The sequence below is a fragment of the Lytechinus pictus genome, chromosome 2, assembly GCF_037042905.1.
Source record: "Lytechinus pictus isolate F3 Inbred chromosome 2, Lp3.0, whole genome shotgun sequence".
Classification (NCBI taxonomy): domain Eukaryota; kingdom Metazoa; phylum Echinodermata; class Echinoidea; order Temnopleuroida; family Toxopneustidae; genus Lytechinus; species Lytechinus pictus.
In genome coordinates, this window is record NC_087246.1 from 46,871,679 (window position 1) to 46,892,656 (window position 20,978).

General features: G+C 35.9%; 1 protein-coding gene across 2 annotated transcripts; it reads right to left on the minus strand.

Moving 5' to 3' along the window:
• Positions 1-427: 427 nt before the first annotated feature.
• LOC129254151 (uncharacterized aarF domain-containing protein kinase 5-like) lies at positions 428-20,317 on the minus strand. Of its 2 annotated transcripts, none has more exons than XM_064094955.1 (15): positions 20,118-20,317; positions 18,098-18,445; positions 16,855-16,984; positions 16,299-16,433; positions 15,051-15,191; positions 12,209-12,325; positions 11,531-11,662; positions 10,263-10,346; positions 9,217-9,298; positions 8,657-8,735; positions 7,547-7,638; positions 6,405-6,624; positions 5,445-5,519; positions 5,147-5,242; positions 428-4,381 (listed from the first exon to the last, which is right to left on the minus strand). In XM_064094955.1, the coding sequence occupies exons 2-15, from the start codon at positions 18,328-18,330 to the stop codon at positions 4,228-4,230; spliced, it is 1,770 nt and encodes a 589-aa protein (XP_063951025.1). In that variant the 5' UTR covers positions 18,331-18,445; positions 20,118-20,317; the 3' UTR covers positions 428-4,227. The 2 variants fall into 2 exon arrangements, with proteins under 2 accessions (XP_063951025.1, XP_063951026.1); XM_064094956.1 differs by having other exon boundaries at positions 20,128-20,302.
• Positions 20,318-20,978: the final 661 nt, after the last annotated feature.

The following is a 20,978-nucleotide window of genomic DNA, read 5'->3' on the forward strand; positions in this document are numbered from 1 at the left end:
AGACAGGTATTATATCATAAAATCTAATTTTTTCTATTTATTCCACATATTGCAAATATATTGTTTTAATTTGTGTGCATGAATCACATATTTTGATTTTATATAAATCTCAATTTACATACATGTAATGCATAGCTTAGATTAAAAGCCACTGAGCATTGATTCGACGAATTGAACATTTAAAACAAATCTCCTCTTGGCATGATTAATACACATACTTTTAAGAAACATTTTTACAAATCTGGCAACCCACCAATTTTCTTCACGAATTCATATGCCGTACACAAGGTAGAACCACATACAGGTCCAAGATATGCCTATTACAGAGCTGCCAAGTAGTACGATTTTTCCGTATTTAGTACGTTTTTGCAACCAAAATACGGCAGTACGTTTTTTCTTTTAAAAATACGTTTTTTGTATTTAAAAAAAAAAACAAATCGAAATTTATTGAGAAAAATCATCTCTATATGTCTCTATTTCATAAAACGTACACAAATATGGTTATTAGATCAATGTAATTTCAGGTAACTTCTTTTTTTTTCAATCATTTTGTAAAAACCAGGGTGAGATATACACAAGTTTCAATGTTTTTTTTTTTTCATCTGCAAGAGCAGTGCACATTTTAGCTTCCATGCAGCTTGAGCGCCGTGATGGGCGAGTGCGCCAAGCATTTTATTATGAAATACACTTTTTTGGGGGAAAATACAAAATATTTATCTCACATGGTAAAAATACTGATTTTTTGTCAAAATACTGATTTTGGGGGATAAGAATACTGAAAATGCAAAATACAACTTGGCAGCTCTGCTATTAATGCATTTCAAATTGACATTGTACATCACCCGATTTACGGTGGATGAAATAGGAAGGGTGCAAATCCTTTTAGGAGTTACTGTAACAAATCCTCTCTACAAAGTGATCAAGTTTTTTCTCTTTGGCAAACTGTACTCAAAGGTATTTTCAGGCTCAACAGTAGCCTATTATCTAGGCGGAGGCTGCAGCGCTTGTCTTTGCCCTTACGAGTCTGATGCTGATACTCGAAATGTAAGAAACATTCTGATGTGGAAGACTACGTACAGTGGCTGCTTTGCCTATACATACCAGTCTTGCATTCTTTTTTTTTTATCGCTGCATGTTTTTCATTACCAAAAAAACCTGCCAGCGGACATTGTCAAAATACAACAAGAACTAACGCAAGACCAGAGCGTATTGGCGGTGGCTGCTCTGCCAGCCACTGTGAGTAGTCTTTTGCATCAGAATATTTCTTACGATAATCATAATGGCAAAAATAATAACCTGCAGCTCCACACACACTTGCTCTCTTTAGATTACAGTCTCAATCACGCAAGTTGATTGAATGGTCAAATAATTGAAATGTGGCTAACTTGACTACATGTAGGTGTATTAGGGTGTGTTCAATGTCGATTTTCAAATTTGAACAGCAACATGAATCGTGATTGAAAACTCAGTTCCAAAACACCCAACACAAGTACGATCAGCGGTGCACCGTTCAGTGTCGAAAATATTAAGTTGTCTATGCTGATCGTCTTTATATTTCCCGCTTTCATTAGCGCAGCTTTAGTGTGCAATTTGACCCATCACAAGAAAGGTCAGTTCTGGCACCTGTTTGTGTATAGGCTTCCACCGCGAGAGCAAATGTAAAGACGTTTCAAAACTAAATTGTTTTCAATGTCGCATTGGCGATGCTCAAGGTCGTAAATTTGAGCTGATCGCGTTTATAAACCCATCTTTTCCAACGTTAAAATTTTCCTCCGAATTGTGATTTGAAAGACATTACTTTTACAACCGGGAAGAGTGGACATTGAACACCCCCTTTTTTTCTCATATCTGCATTTTGTAATCACCATGTTGCCATTTGAATTTGGAAACCGACATTGAACACACCGTTATTCAATAATTGGATCAAAAGTCTGTGACTCTGAAGTAGCTACGTAAAGGACCCTGTCATTAACTCCTCATGATAATAATAATAGCCAATTTTTATATAGCGCTTTTCCCAGAACGGCTCAAAACGCTTTACATCGTATTATTACCCCGGTCATTGGATTCATTTCCATCCCGCACGAAAAGTGCACAATTTCCACTCCCTGGAGAGCATTCTTTGCATTCATCGCAGCCTCATTATTGCGCTGGCAAATTAAAACATACAATATCTTTCGCATCCTACCAGGTACCCATTTAGAACATGGGTCGAGGGTGGCAGAGTGTGGATTAACGCCTTGCCAAAGGACGCTAGACCGTGGTGGGATTCGAACACACGACCCTCTGTTTACAAGGCGAGAGTCAGAACCACTACACCACGGCTCTTCCATTGATGAGTTCAGCTTGTTATTCAAAGAATCATTAAAAAATGATTTGAGTCTATATCAACTTGCTGAATGTAAATTAGAGCAGGATTCTAAAATCTTTTCATAACATTTGTGATAATTAACCAATGCATATTTCTTATAAGCCAATCAAGGGCATGATTTCAGTAGCTTCTAACACATATAATAATGAAATAACACAGTACATACTGTATGCAGCTTTCTAAAAACCTGAAGACTCATTAATGCCACTCAGAAAATACAAAATAAATACATGAAATATGACTTCACGTAGATATATATTGACAAATGATTACTGTAATTCCAATGATTATTTAACATTATTATTAACATTTAATACATTTCTCTCTCAACATATTCATAGCTAATGATCACTGATTGGAAGATATACAAAACGATTGGTATTAGCATTTTATGAAATACAATAATTTAAGATTAAAAAAAATCACACACTTTGATAATAGAGATCATGTGAAGACACAATGAAAGAACATAGGACATGGCTGTCTCACTTCATCTTGCATCATGTTTTCAAAAGCTTCTTGATCTATATGCTGTACATAAATATAATAAAGAAATACATGTAATGCAAATTCCATCTGAGGCCCAAAGTTTGGTAAAGATAAAAGAAAAATAAAAGAACAAAGAACACCCCCTTGCAAAATAGTATAATTTTTTGTGGTAACATGGTAGTAAAACCACAAAAACATAGTTTTCATGGTAGATCATGAAAATACATACTGTGAAAATACCGTGAATTTACACTGTTAGTCATCTTTACATCGTAATAAAGACAGATGAAAATAGAGTTGTTATAAAATAACAGATAGATATGAGGAAAGATCCTAAAAAATCATATCCTAATATCAATATTTCAGTTTGATATAAGCCTGGGTGACAGTAACCATTATACCATTATGGTGTAAAGTGTCTCCAGCTGAAAAGCTCAAATGGCAGAAATCTGTAAGGCAAGGTCAAGATTTAGATTTAATTATGCCTGTTGCTATGGGGGCGATTGGGGATAATGGGCAGAATTCTTGTTAATCATCCTCATTGCCCTTGGTGACCACCTTAGTTTGTTTTGCAGGCATGGTCAAACACATGACCCCACTTTTGACCAATCGGAGAAAAGGATTCTTTGGCATCTTCAAGGGAGGTTTATAATAACTTTTCCGCAACAAGCCCCCGGTGAATCCCAACCTGTTGGGAATGGAGAAATCTGTCTGAAAAAAAACCTTTAATGGCTGATCATTCGATTGAAGTCTGACTCACACCTTTGTGTTTTAAGCTGCATATCGCTGCGTTAGCCTGGAAAAGCAATATGCAACCTAACGCAGCATATTCGCAGCAAAATATTCGTTCGCAATCACACTTTTGCTTACGAGCTTATCGGATCTCATGCAAAGTTGCTCGTAGTAAAGCAAGGATATTTCAGGTAAATCTAGCACTAACATTGAGTTAATGTCTGCATAAGCCGCTTTCTGTTGATCATTCTTGCTTGCATTTGCTCGTTGCCACTCAAATTTGCTCATATGAGTTTTGGTTGTGTTTGGTTGCGTTCGGTAGTGGCTCTTCGAAAAAATTTCGAACTAACAAACTAGAATGCAAGGCCTCTGCGTAAGAATGCATATTTACCTCGTATTAGCTTGTTTTACTGCGTTGTATTGCGTTTGATTGCATTTGTTTGCGTTCAGGCAATGCGAAGCTGAATGCAAGCCCAAAATGCAAAGGTGCAAGCAAGGCTTAATGGAATGTCAACTTTGGAAGACGTCACTTTTTATCTGTTCGACCTTAATCCAATACATTCACAGGAAGGTCACCAACATCCTTGAGCAAATGCCAGTTGAGTTGAACAGTCGGTCAGATTGGGGTCGATATATTATGAGGTCGATGGTTTGGCCCGAGGTGGCATCAGACTGCCAAATATATCACCAGCATTCGTACTTTTACCAGGGGGTTTGAAAGACACCCATCCTAATCTGACCATGACGGAGAAGAAAGCCATGCTTATCCTATGGATTAGTTGATCCGACCTGTAAAAGCAAAGGAATGCAGAATTAGTGATGGTGATGACAATGACTACTTGTACATTTATAATATCATATTTTCGCTACATTTAGAACAGGACTTGTATGTTTATTTTCTGCAAAACTCAAAATTGATATTGTGACCCAATTGATGGATGTAACAGTTCAGATGAACACTGATGGAATAGTCACTACAGGATAGGTAAATTAGAGGAAGTCAACCTGGGCTATTATTAATAGTTTGTCTGATAACAAGAACAACAAGTGGAGTGCCTCTGGCAGTCTCGCCTGCACTACGCGATTCGATATAGCAGCAGTGACTTTGAAAACAGCCATTGAATAATTAATCACAAAAGAAAACATTCATATGATAATAAAATTCTAACCATATTCTTTCTAAGATATGATGACATTTCCAAAACTTAGCCTTGTTTAAGATTTCAATGTTGACGACGCCGCCGTCGCCGGAAAAGCGGCGCCTATAGTCTCGCTCTGCTATGCAGGCGAGACAAAAATGACAAACTAGGGAAAAGGTGAGGCAAATTATGTAGTAATGAGCAAAGAGTTAGAGGAGGAGCAGAAGAAGGAGAAGTGGGAGCAGGAGGAGGAGAGGGAAAATGAGGAAAGGGAAAAAGGAGGAGGAGGAGAAGACACAAAAGGAAGAACAAGAGGAGACAGGGACGAAAATGACAAAGAAGGAATAAAGAGGAGCAGAAGGGAAGTTAATGTATCTTGTAAGCTCATTTAGACACAAGTTCATGGTTCACATACCTGAGAGTGAAGTCATATACAAAACGCTGCCAGAAAGCATGTAGACGACCCTTTAAAGATCTATCTTGAGGTAGGAATACAGAGCCGCCTGCAGCACTGGTAGGAAGATAAGAGGTATAAAAGAAATAACAATGGAATAAAGTATGGAGGAAAGACACCATTTTCTAATAAATGAAATCTCAATGTATCAAAGCAAATACACTGTCATCAAAGCGACTGTGTATGCATAATAAAATTGCCATGACCCAACGACAAAAAGTTTTGAGACAGAATCCCAATATTCCTACCCTAAACCTACCATCTTCCCATAGTCAGTAGATAGTCCACAGGAGTGCCCAAGGCTCTGTCAATGTATCGCACTGTGTTCATATTCCTACAAGAAATGTAGAAAGAGTATATTCAAAGCATTAACATCTTATAGTAAATATTGGATGTATACCACTTTATCAGAATAAGCATGGTAGATTAGCTTTTACGCCTTCCTCATTCTTTTTCTTCAATTTCTTTTTCTCTTTGTCTTCTTCTCTTCCCCTCCTTTCTCTTAGACTTTATTTTTGCCCCAAGTTCTCTTTCTTCTTATTCTCCTTCCTCCTACCCCTCACCCTCAATTCTCACAATCATTATCCATAACAAGTGGAATGCCTCTGGCAGTCTCGCCTGTATTACGCGATTTGATATGGCAGCAGCGCTGACTTTGAAAACAAATATTGAATAACTATTCACAAAAAACACCATTCATAATGATAATAAAACACTATATTCATATACCATAAATGACCTTAGACCTTGATCATGTGACATGATGCTTGTGACGTGATACTTGATTACATGTACCTTTCGCCCTTGTTTCATGAACTAGGTACATTAACTTTCAAAGTTATTATAGCAATTCAACAATATCCACAACATGCCAAAGTTCATTGATCTTGGTCATGTGACCTGAAACTCGCACAGGATGTTCAGTGATACTTGATTACTCTTAAATCCAAGTTATATGAATCAGATCCATAAACATTCAAAGTTATGATGGTAATTCAACAAATACCCCCAACTTGGTCAAAGTTCATTGACCCTAAATGACCTTTGACCTTGATCGTGTGACTTGAAACTTGAGGCAGGATGTTCAGTAATACTTGATTACCTTTATGACCAAGTTTCATGAACTAGGTCCATATACTCTCGAAGTTATGACGGAACTTCAAAAACTTAACCTCGGTTATCATTTTAGTAAGATGTAGAAGCAATAATGGAGTAATACCTAAAGATGAGATAGAGACAATTAGGGAAGCTTTCCATGAATTCATTCATTCTCGCCTGAAATTCCTCCATCTTATCTTCGAGATTGTGCATCTCATTCCTGATCTCGCGCTGAAGCTTACGGAGCTCCTCATTGGACAGATTGAAGGTCAGGTGACTACCTCGCTTGGCTTTCATGTTGAGGGGTCGTTGAATCAGCATCATGGCGAATAACAGGTATTCTATGAGAAAATATACATTCAGCATATTAACATGACATGATACGATACATCCAGCTCAGTGCAGAATTAAAGTGTGTTTAATAAGCCCAGCGCACACTACGCGATCCGATGCAACACGATTTTTTGATAAATCGCATTTTGCATTAAATGTGAAGGTTCCAAGAAGTAAAATTTTTTTATTTGAAGTTTGGCATTATGTTATGGATAATAAAATCGTAATTTTACTTTGCGGTGAGCCCTATGGTCGGAGTAGAGTACAAGTCAGCTTCAAGTCGCAGCTAATGATGACGTCATTACGATTTGAAATCAAATTTGCTTTTATTCCTACTGGGAGGCTCGAACAAGACTGAATTTCGATTTCAGTTGTTCTTACCATTATTCTGAATTCTGATCGCTAAGATTTTATTTGCTGGAATGTTAATCTCAAATGTTGTTACAATTTCGGCTTTGAAATTTGTATCGCAACGAATCATAGTATGATGCTCTAGGCATCATACTAGTGCTAAGTTTGTTCTTTTCTCAGAAGTTACATAATTCTATCAGAATAATTTGGCACACACATTAACACATGACAAGTCATTTTATTGGATTCTGCTCAAACTCCTCTTTAGATTAATATATTAATACTACAAATGACATTTAATTGTTTGTAATTCCAATGGGATTAGGTTGTGTAGGATGGAAGTGAGACATGGAAATTTGTGGTCACTGCCAACTCTAGATCAAATTATTATATCAAAGAACTTAAAGAATGGAGAATAATCTCCTTGATGCAGGTCTCATGTAATAATGGCCAATCAAGAACATTGTTGCATGCGCATTTTTGTTCAAATACTGCCCAGGAACCAATTAGAACTCTTCTTTCATATTTGCAATCCATCTCAAATATTTGCATTGCTTACTAGACTCCGATATTTCCTACCTTCAATGCCTAACTCATTGGCATGTTGAATCATGGCTTGTTCATTCTTCAAAATAATGGCTCTCCAATACTGGCCGAAGGCAATACGGATCCTAGATTAAATCAAAAGAAAGAGAATGACAATTTCTACCTTCATGCCATACCGGTATTGGAAATGTATGATAAGTATGTGCCATGGTCGAGACCCCCCATTTTCAATCTAAATTTCTATTCCAGAGCATCACCAATTTAGAAAGACAAAGAAATTCCTATTTTTGTCCATTTCAAAGACCCTCTATTTCAGGGGGGGGGGGTCTCACTCAAGTGCCCGCTCATAATCGGTGCAGCACAGTGGCAAATTGCAAATTGACTGCATTCAATGGAAAGCAGAAGCTCTGCACAGCGATTCGGAGACCACTGATTGGTTCATCATGCAGAAACATCATGACCAATTTCATGCAATTCATGTCGCTCCAGAGCACTGCATTTTTAGCAATCGTTGATCCTAGAGCAGTTCCAGAGAACCCCATTTGAAGACCAAAGTTTAGTTCCAGAGCCCCCTATTTTCGTTTTTGGTGAGGAACATAGGTATCATATTATAATTCGAGTGCCCCTCCCCCAGACCAGTATTGAAGTATAATAGTCCTTTGTAAGTTGGGCAAACTCATGTTGGGTCAACTGCATTAGGTTATGAGGTTTCAAAAGATTTCTTGAATCAGTGCCAAAAAAAGTCCAGAAATTATTAGCAAAAACCACACCTTTATATATATGAAAACGATATGTCTTTGAGATTAGGATTTAAATGAACAAAGACAACATGTTTGATGAGATCATGGCCCATATTCTGAAGTCTTAACTTTAATAGGCCCTGGTTTGATGTGTATCCATGTATTCATTGTTTTCTTGAAAGTTCTGTGTGCTTCTCTTTGTTTACAAAGGACATAGTGCAAATTTCCTCTAGAAAAAATTATGACAATGATGGATTGCCAAATAGTTGAGGTTGATCGGACCAATCATGCTTTGTTCAAATTAATCTTGAATCCATAATATGAGCCAATGACTTAACTCTTTGTAAGACGGGACCCTGAGTTCAAATTTAATTTGAATCCATAATATGAGCCAATGACTTACTTGGGTGTAACTTCTTCATATAAGCCATGGTCCAGGACTACCAGTTCAGCCTTTCCTTTCTTATTCTTGCGGACAAGTACTATGGGAAATATTAAAACAGAAAAAAATCATGTACATCAAACACAATTTTAGCTCCAAAAAAAAAAATCACAAAAACAGTTCTTTTTAATAATAACTAAGACCTATTCCAGAGTATGAACTTTAGTAAAGAAAAAAGAAAGAATGATTATATTTTATTAATGAAATTTATTGACATATACTTCAATTTTCACTATTAAAATCCATGATGTTTCATAAAAAAATTTAATTTTTGGTTCAAATTATGATTCTTGTAAAAGTTTGTAAGTATTTGAAGAGAAAACGCCATCAACTTAATGATTTGCATATGACCAACTCCAAATCTGAAGACTATATTATGTACATATAACCCAGAAATATCACAGCTTTATAACCTAATGGAAAAATCTCAAGTTTTATGCAACAATATCTTGGAAATTGACAGGAATTATCTTTTATCTCTAAGATTCTGAGTATTGTTTAAAATGGCTGTGTGACTCTACCATTTCCAGGATGGGGATCTGCATGGACGAAGCCAGTATGAAAAATCTGCTCTCCAAATACCTTGATTAGCTTTTCATCCACCTGCATATGAAATAAAAGGAAACACAGGAAGAATTTATTCACTCACTCATTCATTTATTTATTAATGATTAAATTATTTAGTTCATTCATTCATTATATGATCCATTGAACCAACCAACCAACCAACCAGAGAAGCTCCTTTATCACTAGCAGTAACTGATCGCTTATCATGATCAATCACAACCCATGATGATGTGATGTCTGAATGATGTTACTGATATCCACTGGTTACAGCTGGACGGAACACAGAACATGTATGGTACGGGATCCTAAAGCTTTGCGGGTCCTCAAGCTACGCACCACTCATCAGAGTTTTTAATGGCAAATGCGCACTCTGTGTGTGGAACTGTGACTGCAGAGTGACGAACGATTCCTATTCAATTTTTTCTACAGTAATTTTTTCTGCAGTAAATCTCTAAAGCAGGGAAAACTGTTTGGAATTTCGGAGTTAAATTTGCTTTCATTTCATATTAACCTATAATAATATGAACATATTTTAGAAAATGAGGCAAAGGAAATACTATTTTTTGCATGATAAATCGACTGCGTAGCTTTATGACCCCTTCTACATCAGGCGGCGAAATCAAGAGGTGTTTGGAAAACCCAGCGGGATTTTCGTATTAGTGAGTTTTGTGATATTCGTTTCTTGGTTAATGATCTTTAGAATGTTTGCCACAAATTTGTGAAAGATAATTTGTTCAAATAATAAAATTGGCATAGTTTTTATCGTTTGTAAACAAAGTGCGTAGTTTTAGGTCCCCCAATCATATAATCCCTAACAATGCACAGTGCACTATTATTTTCATTATGACCAATAATATGTCAACATAGACAATGCCCATTGTGATGCATTATTTGTCACAATACTAATCGCCTGTTGCAATAAATAATCATCACAAGCAGTGATAATGTGTGAATGACATGACGTCTGAAAGCAGCCCAGGAGTAATAAAGAAAATCTTACCTCTGCAAGACTAAAACCATCTTCTTGCAATTTCTCTTTTTCTGAGACTTTATGTCCATTCACAAATTCCATCGTTAAGATCCTCTGAACAAAGAGAAAAAGAAAAAAAAAACTCCAGATAGTGTGGATACATCTAGGATGAATGACTATGTAACAAAACTTCTATACTTATACATGTATAATATAAATTACAAGGGAAGTTCACCCTAACGTTTATTTTAGATAAAAACAGAAAATGAATTAATGCAGGTTTGATGAAAATCCATCAAAGAATGAGATGTTTTTATTCTGTGACGTAAAACTAAATAAAGCTGTTTATCCTTATGTTCAAGTTTCATTTAATATGTCCTTATACACTCAAAGTTATGATGGCATTTCAAAAACTTAACCTTAGTTAGATTTGATGTTGACAACACACGACACTAGCATCAGTTTTTCTTTAATCATGTTTCAGCATGAGTGGGAATTGAATCCATGCATATTGACATAAAAAAAAGCTATAATAAATAGGCGCTCTAACCGACTGAGCTACGCCACCTCAACTGTAGTTATCATTGCTCATGTAATTGTACATATATACAGTTGAGGCCAGAAGTTAACATACACCCAAGAAATTCAAAGAAAAGCTGACACTTGCCAAACATCATAAAATTTTCTGTATCTTATAAAATATTTGTGCTATCATGACGAATATGATATCAAACAAATGAGTATGTCATGCCCCTTCATCACATTGCTTTGTCACGAGGAGCTGAAAAATATTAAGGTGTCATTTTTTCCCAAAAAAATCTTCATATTTTAGACAAATCAGAAATAAAAACTTGACAAAAACATTTCATATTTGTGCTAGTTACTTCTTAACACAAACATTTCAGATTACACTTCTTTGTTCAGTGATGACATATGATAGAAAATGTAATATAAATCATAGATTTGACATTCATATATTTCTATGAAACAATGTTTGAAAATATAATAACTAACAATAGAATACATCTGGCACAAAAAAAAAAAATTCTTCAAAGAAAATTCCACCTGAAATATACTTTGATCCAAACGACATCCCAATCATGTGAAAGGGCTTAATACGCTCTTTCATTTGATACCAAATTCGTCATGGTAGTATTTATATTTCTGAAGATATAGAAAATTTTACAATGTTTGGAAAGCGAACAAATTTCACTGAATTCCATGGTGTATGTAAACTTTTGGCCTCAACTGTACATATATACAACCTTACATACATACACCCACCCATACATACATACCTTATTAGTTAGATTCCAGTAGACCTTTGGTACATAGACATAGTCAAGGTGTTTCAGCTGCTTAGAACAGAGTTCCGAATTCCTGCCTTCATTTTCAAAGTCCAGCTCCTTAGCCAAAGGCTCTTCTAGATCCTACAATAATGGATGTAAGTGTATGTTAGAAAGATAGCTGGTGGGATGCTATATTATTTTCACTCCTTTTAAACCAGGCCAGGGGTTCGCCTTACCACTCCTCGTCACTTGGTAAGATATTTACACAGCAAAATAATTTTGCCTCAATATTTCCTGATATTGTTTTTTATTTTTTTCCAAGTCAAATTTGTGATGCCCAGCTACATGGAAGGTTCTGAAGTTATGTGAAATTTTGTAATTGCTAGTCGGATCCAAATTTGTTCAAAACATGATTTGCGTGTTTTAAGTTTATTTGGGGTCTCCATCTACATAACGAGTACTTTCTAGACATTTTAAAATGCCAGAACAAATGAAATACATATTTCCCATTGCTTTTCGGGCAGTGCCCTGATAAGAGTTTGTTTGCTCTATTACATAAGACCACCAGCTCACATGGGGCAAAATCAGTCCCTCAAATCATGCGGGTCGAAATCCATAGAAATGCGTGTTAAACTGGCAGGGTATTTTTTTACGAGGAATTTTTGCAATGTCCTTTATGCTACTTACCATTAATATATCCTTGAAATTCAAAGACTTTGGGTGCATCCAATGGATTATATCCAGAATAATCTCTAGGGTTCGAAGGTCACCGGGATACTGATCCCTCAGGTTAATGTACTGTACCTGCATTCAAATCAATATCAATCAATTAATTGTTTGGTTGTTTGATAATATCGAAATATCTTTGAAATGCTCATCTTCGAGCACCTTTTTTTATCTTTTTTACTGATTTGTTTCAAATGTACTTATACATTAGTGATAGATACATTTGGGAAGTAGAGGTTTTTCTTCATTTTCCTTCAAGATATGAAATAAACTAGAAATTTGACGTGTCCTAAGGACACAGATGCCCCCGCTTAACGTGATCAGAAATTCATTCAATATGATTGAACTTTATCGTGCAGAAACCGATATGCATATATATAATGAACAAATTTAGACCTTTTCAACCAACTCGCATATATAATGAGCTGTGACCTTTGACCTGCGGACTCCGAATTTGAACTTAGCCTGTATTTTGGTGTTATCTACCTACACACACAATTTTTTTTTAATCTGTTGAATATTTCATAAGTTATCATGCAGAAACCAACTTGCATATTTAATGAGCTGTGACCTTTGACCTGCGGACTTCGAATTCGAACTTATAGCCTGTATTTTTGGTGTCATCTACCTTCACACCCAAATTTGTTTAAATCTGTTAAATATTTAAATGTTTAAAATCCATTGAATATGTTTCGAGTTATTGTGCGGAAACCAACTCAATGAGCTGTGACCATTGACCTGTGGACTCCGAATTCGAACTTAGTCTGTATTTTGGTGTCATCTACCTACATACCTAAATTCGTTTAAAGGAGAATGAAACTCTTGGAGCAAGTTAGCTTTTGTGAAAGCAGAAAAATCAAAGAATAAGATCAACAAAAGTTTGAGTAAAATAGGACTAGCAATAGAAGAGTTATGAGCATTTGAATGTCGAGATCACTAATGCTATGGAGATCCTCCCATTGGCAATGCGACCAAGATCTATGATGTCACAGATGAACAACTCTCCCCTTTTGGACACTGAAAATATACCCCAAAACATCTCTTTTTGCTCATTCTAATCATATGACAAACGATTCATCAATGATATAATGTTGTGAAACCTCTGTACTTGTCCTCTCATAAAGAGAACACCTCACCTTGTGATAGACTCTATAAAAGTGAGAATATAAGTGAAATAAGTACTAAAGTAATGAAGGAGTTGTACGTCACAGATCTTGGTCGCATTGCCAATGGGAGGATCTACATGGCATTAGTGATCTCAATATTCAAATGCTCATAACTTTCTTATTATTCATTCAATCTTCCTCAAACTTTCAACAATATGTTTCTTTGATTTTTCTCTTTGATATGGATTCAGCTGGTTTCAAGGGTTTCATTCTCCTTTAAATCTGTTAAATATTTAAATGTTTAAAATCCATTGAATATGTTTCATGTTATTGTGCGGAAACCAACTCAATGAGCTGTGACCCTTGACCTGTGGACTCCGAATTCGAACTTAGCCTGTATTTTGGTGTCATCTACCTACACACCCAAATTTTTTAAAATCCATTGATTATGTTTTGAGTTATTGCGCGGAAACCAACTCGCATATTTAATGAGCTGTGACCTTTGACCTGCGGACTCCGAATTTGAACTTAGCCTGTATTTTGGTGTTATCTATCTACACACCCAAATTTTTTTTAAATCCATTAAATATTTTTCGAGTTATTGATTGAAAACCAACTTGCATATTTAATGAGCTGTGACCTTTGACCTGCGGACTCCGAATTCGAACTTAGCCAGTATTTTGGTGTTATCTACCTACACACCAAAAAAAATTTAAATCCATTATACATTTTTTGAGTTATTGCTTGAAAACCAACTCGCATATTTAATGAGCTGTGACCTTTGACCTGCGGACTCCGAATTCGAACTTATAGCCTGTATTTTGGTGTCATCTACCTACACACCCAAATTTGTTTAAATCTGTTAAATATTTAAAATCCATTTAATATGTTTCGAGTTATTGTGCGGAAACCAACTCAATGAGCTGTGACCCTTGACCTGTGGACTCCGAATTTGAACTTAGCCTCTATTTTGGTGTTATCTATCTACACACCCAAATTATTTTCAATCCATTAAATATTTTTCGAGTTATTGATTGAAAACCAACTTGCATATTTAATGAGCTGTTACCTTTGACCTGCGGACTCCGAATTCGAACTTAGCCAGTATTTTGGTGTTATCTACCTACACACCAAAAAAATTTAAATCCATTAAATATTTTTAGAGTTATTGATTGAAAACCAACTTGCATATTTAATGAGCTGTGACCTTTGACCTGCGGACTCCGAATTTGAATTTAGCCTGTATTTTGGTGTCATCTACCTACACACCAAAAATCTTTAAAATCCATTAAATATTTTTCGGGTTATTGCGCGGAAACCAAGTGGGGGGACGGACGGACAGGGGCAACGCTTAATGCCCCCTCCGGACTTCGTCTGTTGGGGCATAAAAACGGTGAAATGCAAGAAATTGTAACATCATCACCAGGTTTGGTGTCTCAGTGGGAGAGCACCAGCCCCGTGAACGGGAAGCTGTGGGTTTGATCCCTGGCCGAGTCATACCAAAGACTTTAAAAATGGAACCTAGCTTCTGCCTTCTTGTCAGGCACTCGACGTATGAGAATGGAGAAGGATAATAATGTTATGTTATACTGAGTGCTCTGAACAGCTTACAGCTGAAGTAGCTACCCAGGATAAATAAGAGTGATCATTATTATTAGAAGAGTTATTATTATTATTATTATAAGAGATATTATTACCTTGACAGCTACATCATCTCCTTCATGGGTCTTAGCTCTATGTACCTGGGCTAGGCTGGCAGCTGCTATGGGCTCAGGATCAAACTCCGCATACAGCTCATCAGGGGTCTTCCCAAACTCTTCCTTGAACAGTCTATCAAGCTGTAAAACAAGATATTTATGCTTCAAGTTTGATAAAGTATTAACACAGACTGATAGTATAGAGAGCAATGTTTCCCCTTCTTTTGAAAGGAAACCTCTTTTGCTAGGAGGGTATTAAAGGCTTACAGCTCTGATAATCAGAGGAGGCTACACCCCTTAACCCCTCCATAATCCATAATAGGTCAATGTGATGAACTATGTCTTATAAAGATTTGAAAACAAAAAGCCCAAGTTCATTTTGATAGGTTGCTTAATAGTGTAATGAATACACATACATGTACATACACATTACATTGTGAGTTGAAAAAAAAAAAAAAAAACTACCGGTGTTACCTGGAACTGGAAGATCAACTCTTACACTTCAGATGTTGATTTTGCACATTTGTGGGATTTGTGTGCCGTGTGGTGCAGATGAACTTTAATTTGGCAAGTCAGAATCTCTAACCAACAATTTCTATGAAATACTAAATACACATAGGGTTAACGGTTAGAATTCAGCAGAGGAGAGGTGTTTGAATGATGGCTGGTGGTGGGTGTGGTCCTCATAGGCAGCCAATTTCAGAAATTCAGAATATACCTCCTATCAAAGGTTCTCAACATCAATCTGAATCTGAGAAAACCATGAATTTAACAATGGATGCACATGACAGGAATGGAGATAATTTCAATATCTTTATTAGTGATTTGGAGTTATTCTGAGACTCCTCTTCGAAAGGTACAGATAAAATGCACAAAATAAGAAATTCTAGTTCCAAAAGCCTGACTTCACTCTTTTGTTACAACGTCATTCTACTTCCTGGCAAACAAGTTATCGGTCACCCTATCTCAATGCAATTCGATAACAACTCTGCTAAATAATCTTTAATGATTATGATGTCATCGGTTCCCTCATTTGCATACCGAACAGGATGTGCATAGAACTGTTTTGGGAAATGAAGCGAAACTTGAAAATGTTATAACTTTCTTATTTTACATCCGATTTTGATGAAATTTTCAGTGTTATGCTTGTTTGATTTTTCTCTTTCTATTCAAATCAGCTTTTTTGGGGGGTGGACTTGTCCTTTAATTCAATATAAATGTTAGATACATTAAGGTTAAATGTCCTACCTCCTTATATTCCCTTGTGAGAGCTTTATCCTGAAGTGTTGCAAGCTTCTGAAGTATTTCCTTAGGTAGGATGTAGTTAGCAGTCACCATGTACTGCCCCAGCTTGATGTAGAGACCACCGTTCTTCAAACAACCCTTGGGATAAAGATAAAGTCAATCAGCAAGAGCTCTCACAATATAGTTTTGAGAAAAATTTGAATTACAAAATATCAAACCAATTCTGCAAAATGCTGAAGGCTTTGGAGATAGTGTGCTTGCAAAAATTGGGTGATTTAAAGTCTGGTGTTCATTTTGGTGTTGGAATTAACACAAGTTGGATTGCGTTTCCTAGCTCCAAACCCTATTCTGAGTTTACACAAATAATCCAAACCACATGGCATGGCATTAGACTAAATGAAGGTAGACCGTGTGGTGAGTGGACGAGTTTGCAGTAGACGAACTGGCAATTTACCACAATGACAACAGCAACTTGAGCACTCTGCGAAGTGGATACTTTTGCTCTACGAGTTGCGGATTACATTTCGACAGCAAGACGGCGTAAGAGAATGATAATCACCTTCAATAATAGATCTCCCGTTCTTCTGTTACAAGCTCTAAAGGCTTCTTTATATTCTTGGCTGCCATCTTCCAGTCTCCACAAACTCCATTTATAATCCAATGAGATTCTTGTTCCAATGTAAAATGTTCTGTAGACAGGAGAGCAATATGAGATGGTATGTGAATGCATGTGGATGAGAAGATTTAAAGAAAAGCAATAAAATATATTAGAAGTATAACATTTTTGAAGAAATTGAGAAAATTGCAAAATGATGAAATAAAATAATAACAAAGCTGCATGATTTGCCAAAACTCATATGATCAATTTAAGTATAATTTTGCTATCAAAGAGAGAGGAGCTCTATGATAGGTAGAAAGTTGTCATATTGATAGTGATGTACATTATCATTTCTAAATTATCATCTTTATCATACATGTAATTAATCATTATCTAAAAATAGGAAGTTGTATAAGTAGTAGTAGTGGTAGTAGTAGTAGAAGTAGTAGTAGTAGAAGTAGTAGTAGTAGTAGTATTAGTAGTAGTAGTAGTAGTAGTAGTAGCTAAGTAAAAGTAGTAGTAGCTAAGTAAAAGTAGTAGTAGCTAAGTAAAAGTAGTAGTAGCAGTAGCGAAGTAGAAGTAGAAGTAGAAGTAGAAGTAGAAGTAGAAGTAGAAGTAGAAGTAGAAGTAGAAGAAGTAGTAGAAGAAGAAGTAGTAGGAGTAGGAGTAGGAGTAGGAGTAGGAGTAGGAGTAGGAGTAGGAGTAGGAGTAGGAGTAGGAGTAGGAGTAGGAGTAGGAGTAGGAGTAGGAGTAGGAGTAGGAGTAGGAGTAGGAGTAGGAGTAGGAGTAGGAGTAGGAGTAGTAGTAGTAGTAGTAGCTAAGTAAAAGTAGTAGTAGCTAAGTAAAAGTAGTAGTAGCAGTAGCAGCAGCAGTATAGCAGTAGCAGCAGAAGTAGAAGTAGTAGTAGTAGTAGTAGTAGTAGTAGTAGTAGTAGCTAAGTAAAAGTAGTAGTAGCTAAGTAAAAGTAGTAGTAGCAGTAGCAGCAGCAGTATAGCAGTAGCAGCAGAAGTAGAAGTAGTAGTAGTAGTAGTAGTAGTAGCAGTAGAAGTAAAAGTAGTAGTAGTAGTAGTAGTAGTAGTAGCAGCAGTAGTAGCAGTAGTAGTAGTAGTAGTAGTAGTAGTAGTAGTAGTAGCAGTAGCAGTAGTAGTAGTAATAGTAGTAGATGAAACGAAAGACAACTAGAAGTACCGGTAGCTAAATTTACCTGAAAAATCTCAGAAATCCTTCAGCAGTGACGTACGCTCTTCTCCGAGCAGCGCTATCCATGGTAGCATAAGTGACGCCCGCAGCTACAGCAGACAACCCTGTCACGCCCACAATCATCTTCCTGAATATCCTTCGTTTGGGTTTCACTGCCTCGACCGCATCTTTTGATAACATTCTATTCACTGAAGCATGGTTAATGCTTGTTCTTAATGCATACACCGATCTCCTCATACTTCTGCTGTATTACGTCAAATTCGAAAGGTTCTTAGTCATATGATGGCGGAGTCTTGTTACTTCCACAGTGCAAGATAAGAAGTCTCAGCTAAAATTTCGTTTGTACTCACAACTGTATTCCAAGAGAAAATGCAAATTCATAAGAATTAAAATCATTCAATGAAGTGTATTAGGGAAGAGATACATTTTTTTTCAATGCACAAAGAAACCTAAAAAAGAGACTGATTTTTTTATATAGACAACATGATTTCATCTTCAAATCTACTGGGATACAGATGGAGGACTTGGGGGAGCCATGCTCCACCCCCCCCCCTCCCAAATAAAAAGTTTCACAGCCAAGGAAAATAGGAGAAAAGGAAAATATGTGAAGTGTGATGGGACAAACATGACAAACTTTGAAAGACCAATATTATGCCACAATCTATTACAAATATTCAATTTTTCTACTAAAAAGGTCAAATCTTTTGCTCGCTCAAGAGCGAACTTTGAATTTTTTGTGTGCCCTAACGTCATACATTTTTTATGGCCTCAAAAACTTGTTGGCTCATTTTACTACTTTCTACTTGTACGTATGTGGCAAAAAATTTCAAAATCAGTGGATAACAATAAAATTGTTACTGCTGGAAAGCTCTTGAAAAGTTCTTTCCAATGATACCAAGATCATCTCCATAGGGCTACAAACAGAAAAGTTATAGTAGTTTTTTGTACCTTTGATTTAGCATATTTGTCGCTCTCTTGAATAGCATTAAAAACAATGGATTAAGGGCTAATAGTTTGTGACTGAAATCATGTAATAATGGGGCATCGGCTGTTTTGTAGTTTTCTTATTTGTTTATCAAATTTCAATGAATTATGTATCATGGGAAAGCTAAACATATGCTCATTAAAACTTTAACATTAAAAATACTCTACTTACAATTCAATAACATGGAAAAAAATATATAATTTTGACAAACAAAGAGGAAAATATGACGCAAGTACATAGGAAATGCATGTAACTTTCCCCAGGACATGAATTTTGCGCAATACAGGAGTGATATTTTTCTGAAAACAAACCAAAAAAAATCAAAGAAAAGATGCTTACAATACACTAGGAAATACCTTCATTTCATGAGAAATAAATCAAAATTATGAAATAAACATTCTCAAAAGAAGTCTCTTTATATTTTTTCAAAAATAAATAATAAGTTAATGAAATAAATCTACAAAAAAATCGAATGATAATATTTGTCAAAGAAAATAAATGTTAATATAGCCTAGGGCCTACAAGAAAAAAAAAAACAATGTAATGTATACCAAATTACCATATTAAAAGAATGATATATGATTTAAAAAAAAGTTAATAAAAAACAAATGAATGAAACCTGTAATCCGGCAATTATTAAGTGCGCGGAGATTGCCAGTTGGAAAATATTATCAATTTTGAAAAACGCGCCACGCGTAATTCCGTACTTTGCGAGAGCCCTAATTGCCACATACGTACTTGTTCAATCAAATCATTAAAATAAACATGCAAAAAAATGACTCATCTGAAGCCGCAATTCTACCACATTCTCATTGAATACCTGTTAATTTACATACATGTGACATAAATGACTTCGACTTAGACCCTATCAATCATGCAATGAATGATGCAATCACTCACACGTATTGCGAGGTTAGTATTAGTATACTAATGCAATGACCCTTCCGAGAGTCAAATGCATCTCAGAAAACAAGACACGAATGGCAATACCTGGGACATCATAATTTCAATAATTTTTTGTAAAAACCTTCATGCATACCTGAACCTACTTTGCGGTTTAGTTTTCAACAAAATAATTTGACCATAAATCCACAGTTTAGGCAGTAAGAATCATATATACTCAAGTGGATGTGTGATGATATTCTTGGAAATGTCACGTCTTGGTAACCAAAACTGTCCTCAGAGAAGACGACGACATGCAAAAGATCGACGTTACGCAACAGCAGAATTACTGCTTATAACACACCCTCAACGCTGAAACGGAGATAGTTCTAATTTCGGTTTCACTCACTGAACTATAATACTAGTTCAGTGGTTTCACTCGCCGATCTGATTAAATTTGTTGAAGCGCCTAATTTCTTGTTGAGAATCTGGACTGCTCCACTATCCAACACGCGAAGAGCGAAATATTGTGGTATGGGGGGGAGGGTGCAGTATTGCAGAAAAATGTTGATTTGAATAAATAGAGAAAAATCAAACTAGCAAAACGCTGAAAATTTCATAAAAATCGGATGTAAAATAAGAAAGTTATAACATTTTAAAGTTTTGCTTATTTTTCACAAAACAGTGATATGCACAACTCAAATAAGACATTCGATGATGTCCCTCACTCACTATTTCTTTTGTTTTTTATTGTTTGAATTATACAATATTTCATTTTTTAGAGATTTGACAATAAGGACCGACTTGACTGAATCATAAAGTATGAAATAATGCTCATTCCACATGTTCAGGGAGGAATTAATCGTTGTCTCGCTTGACAATGAGGAGAAAATTAGAATATTCCTTATAAAATATTTCATATAATAAAATACAAAAGAAATAGTGAGTGGATGACGTCATCAATCTCCTCATTCGCACACCCACCAGGATGTGCATATTGTTTTCTGAAATAATTAAG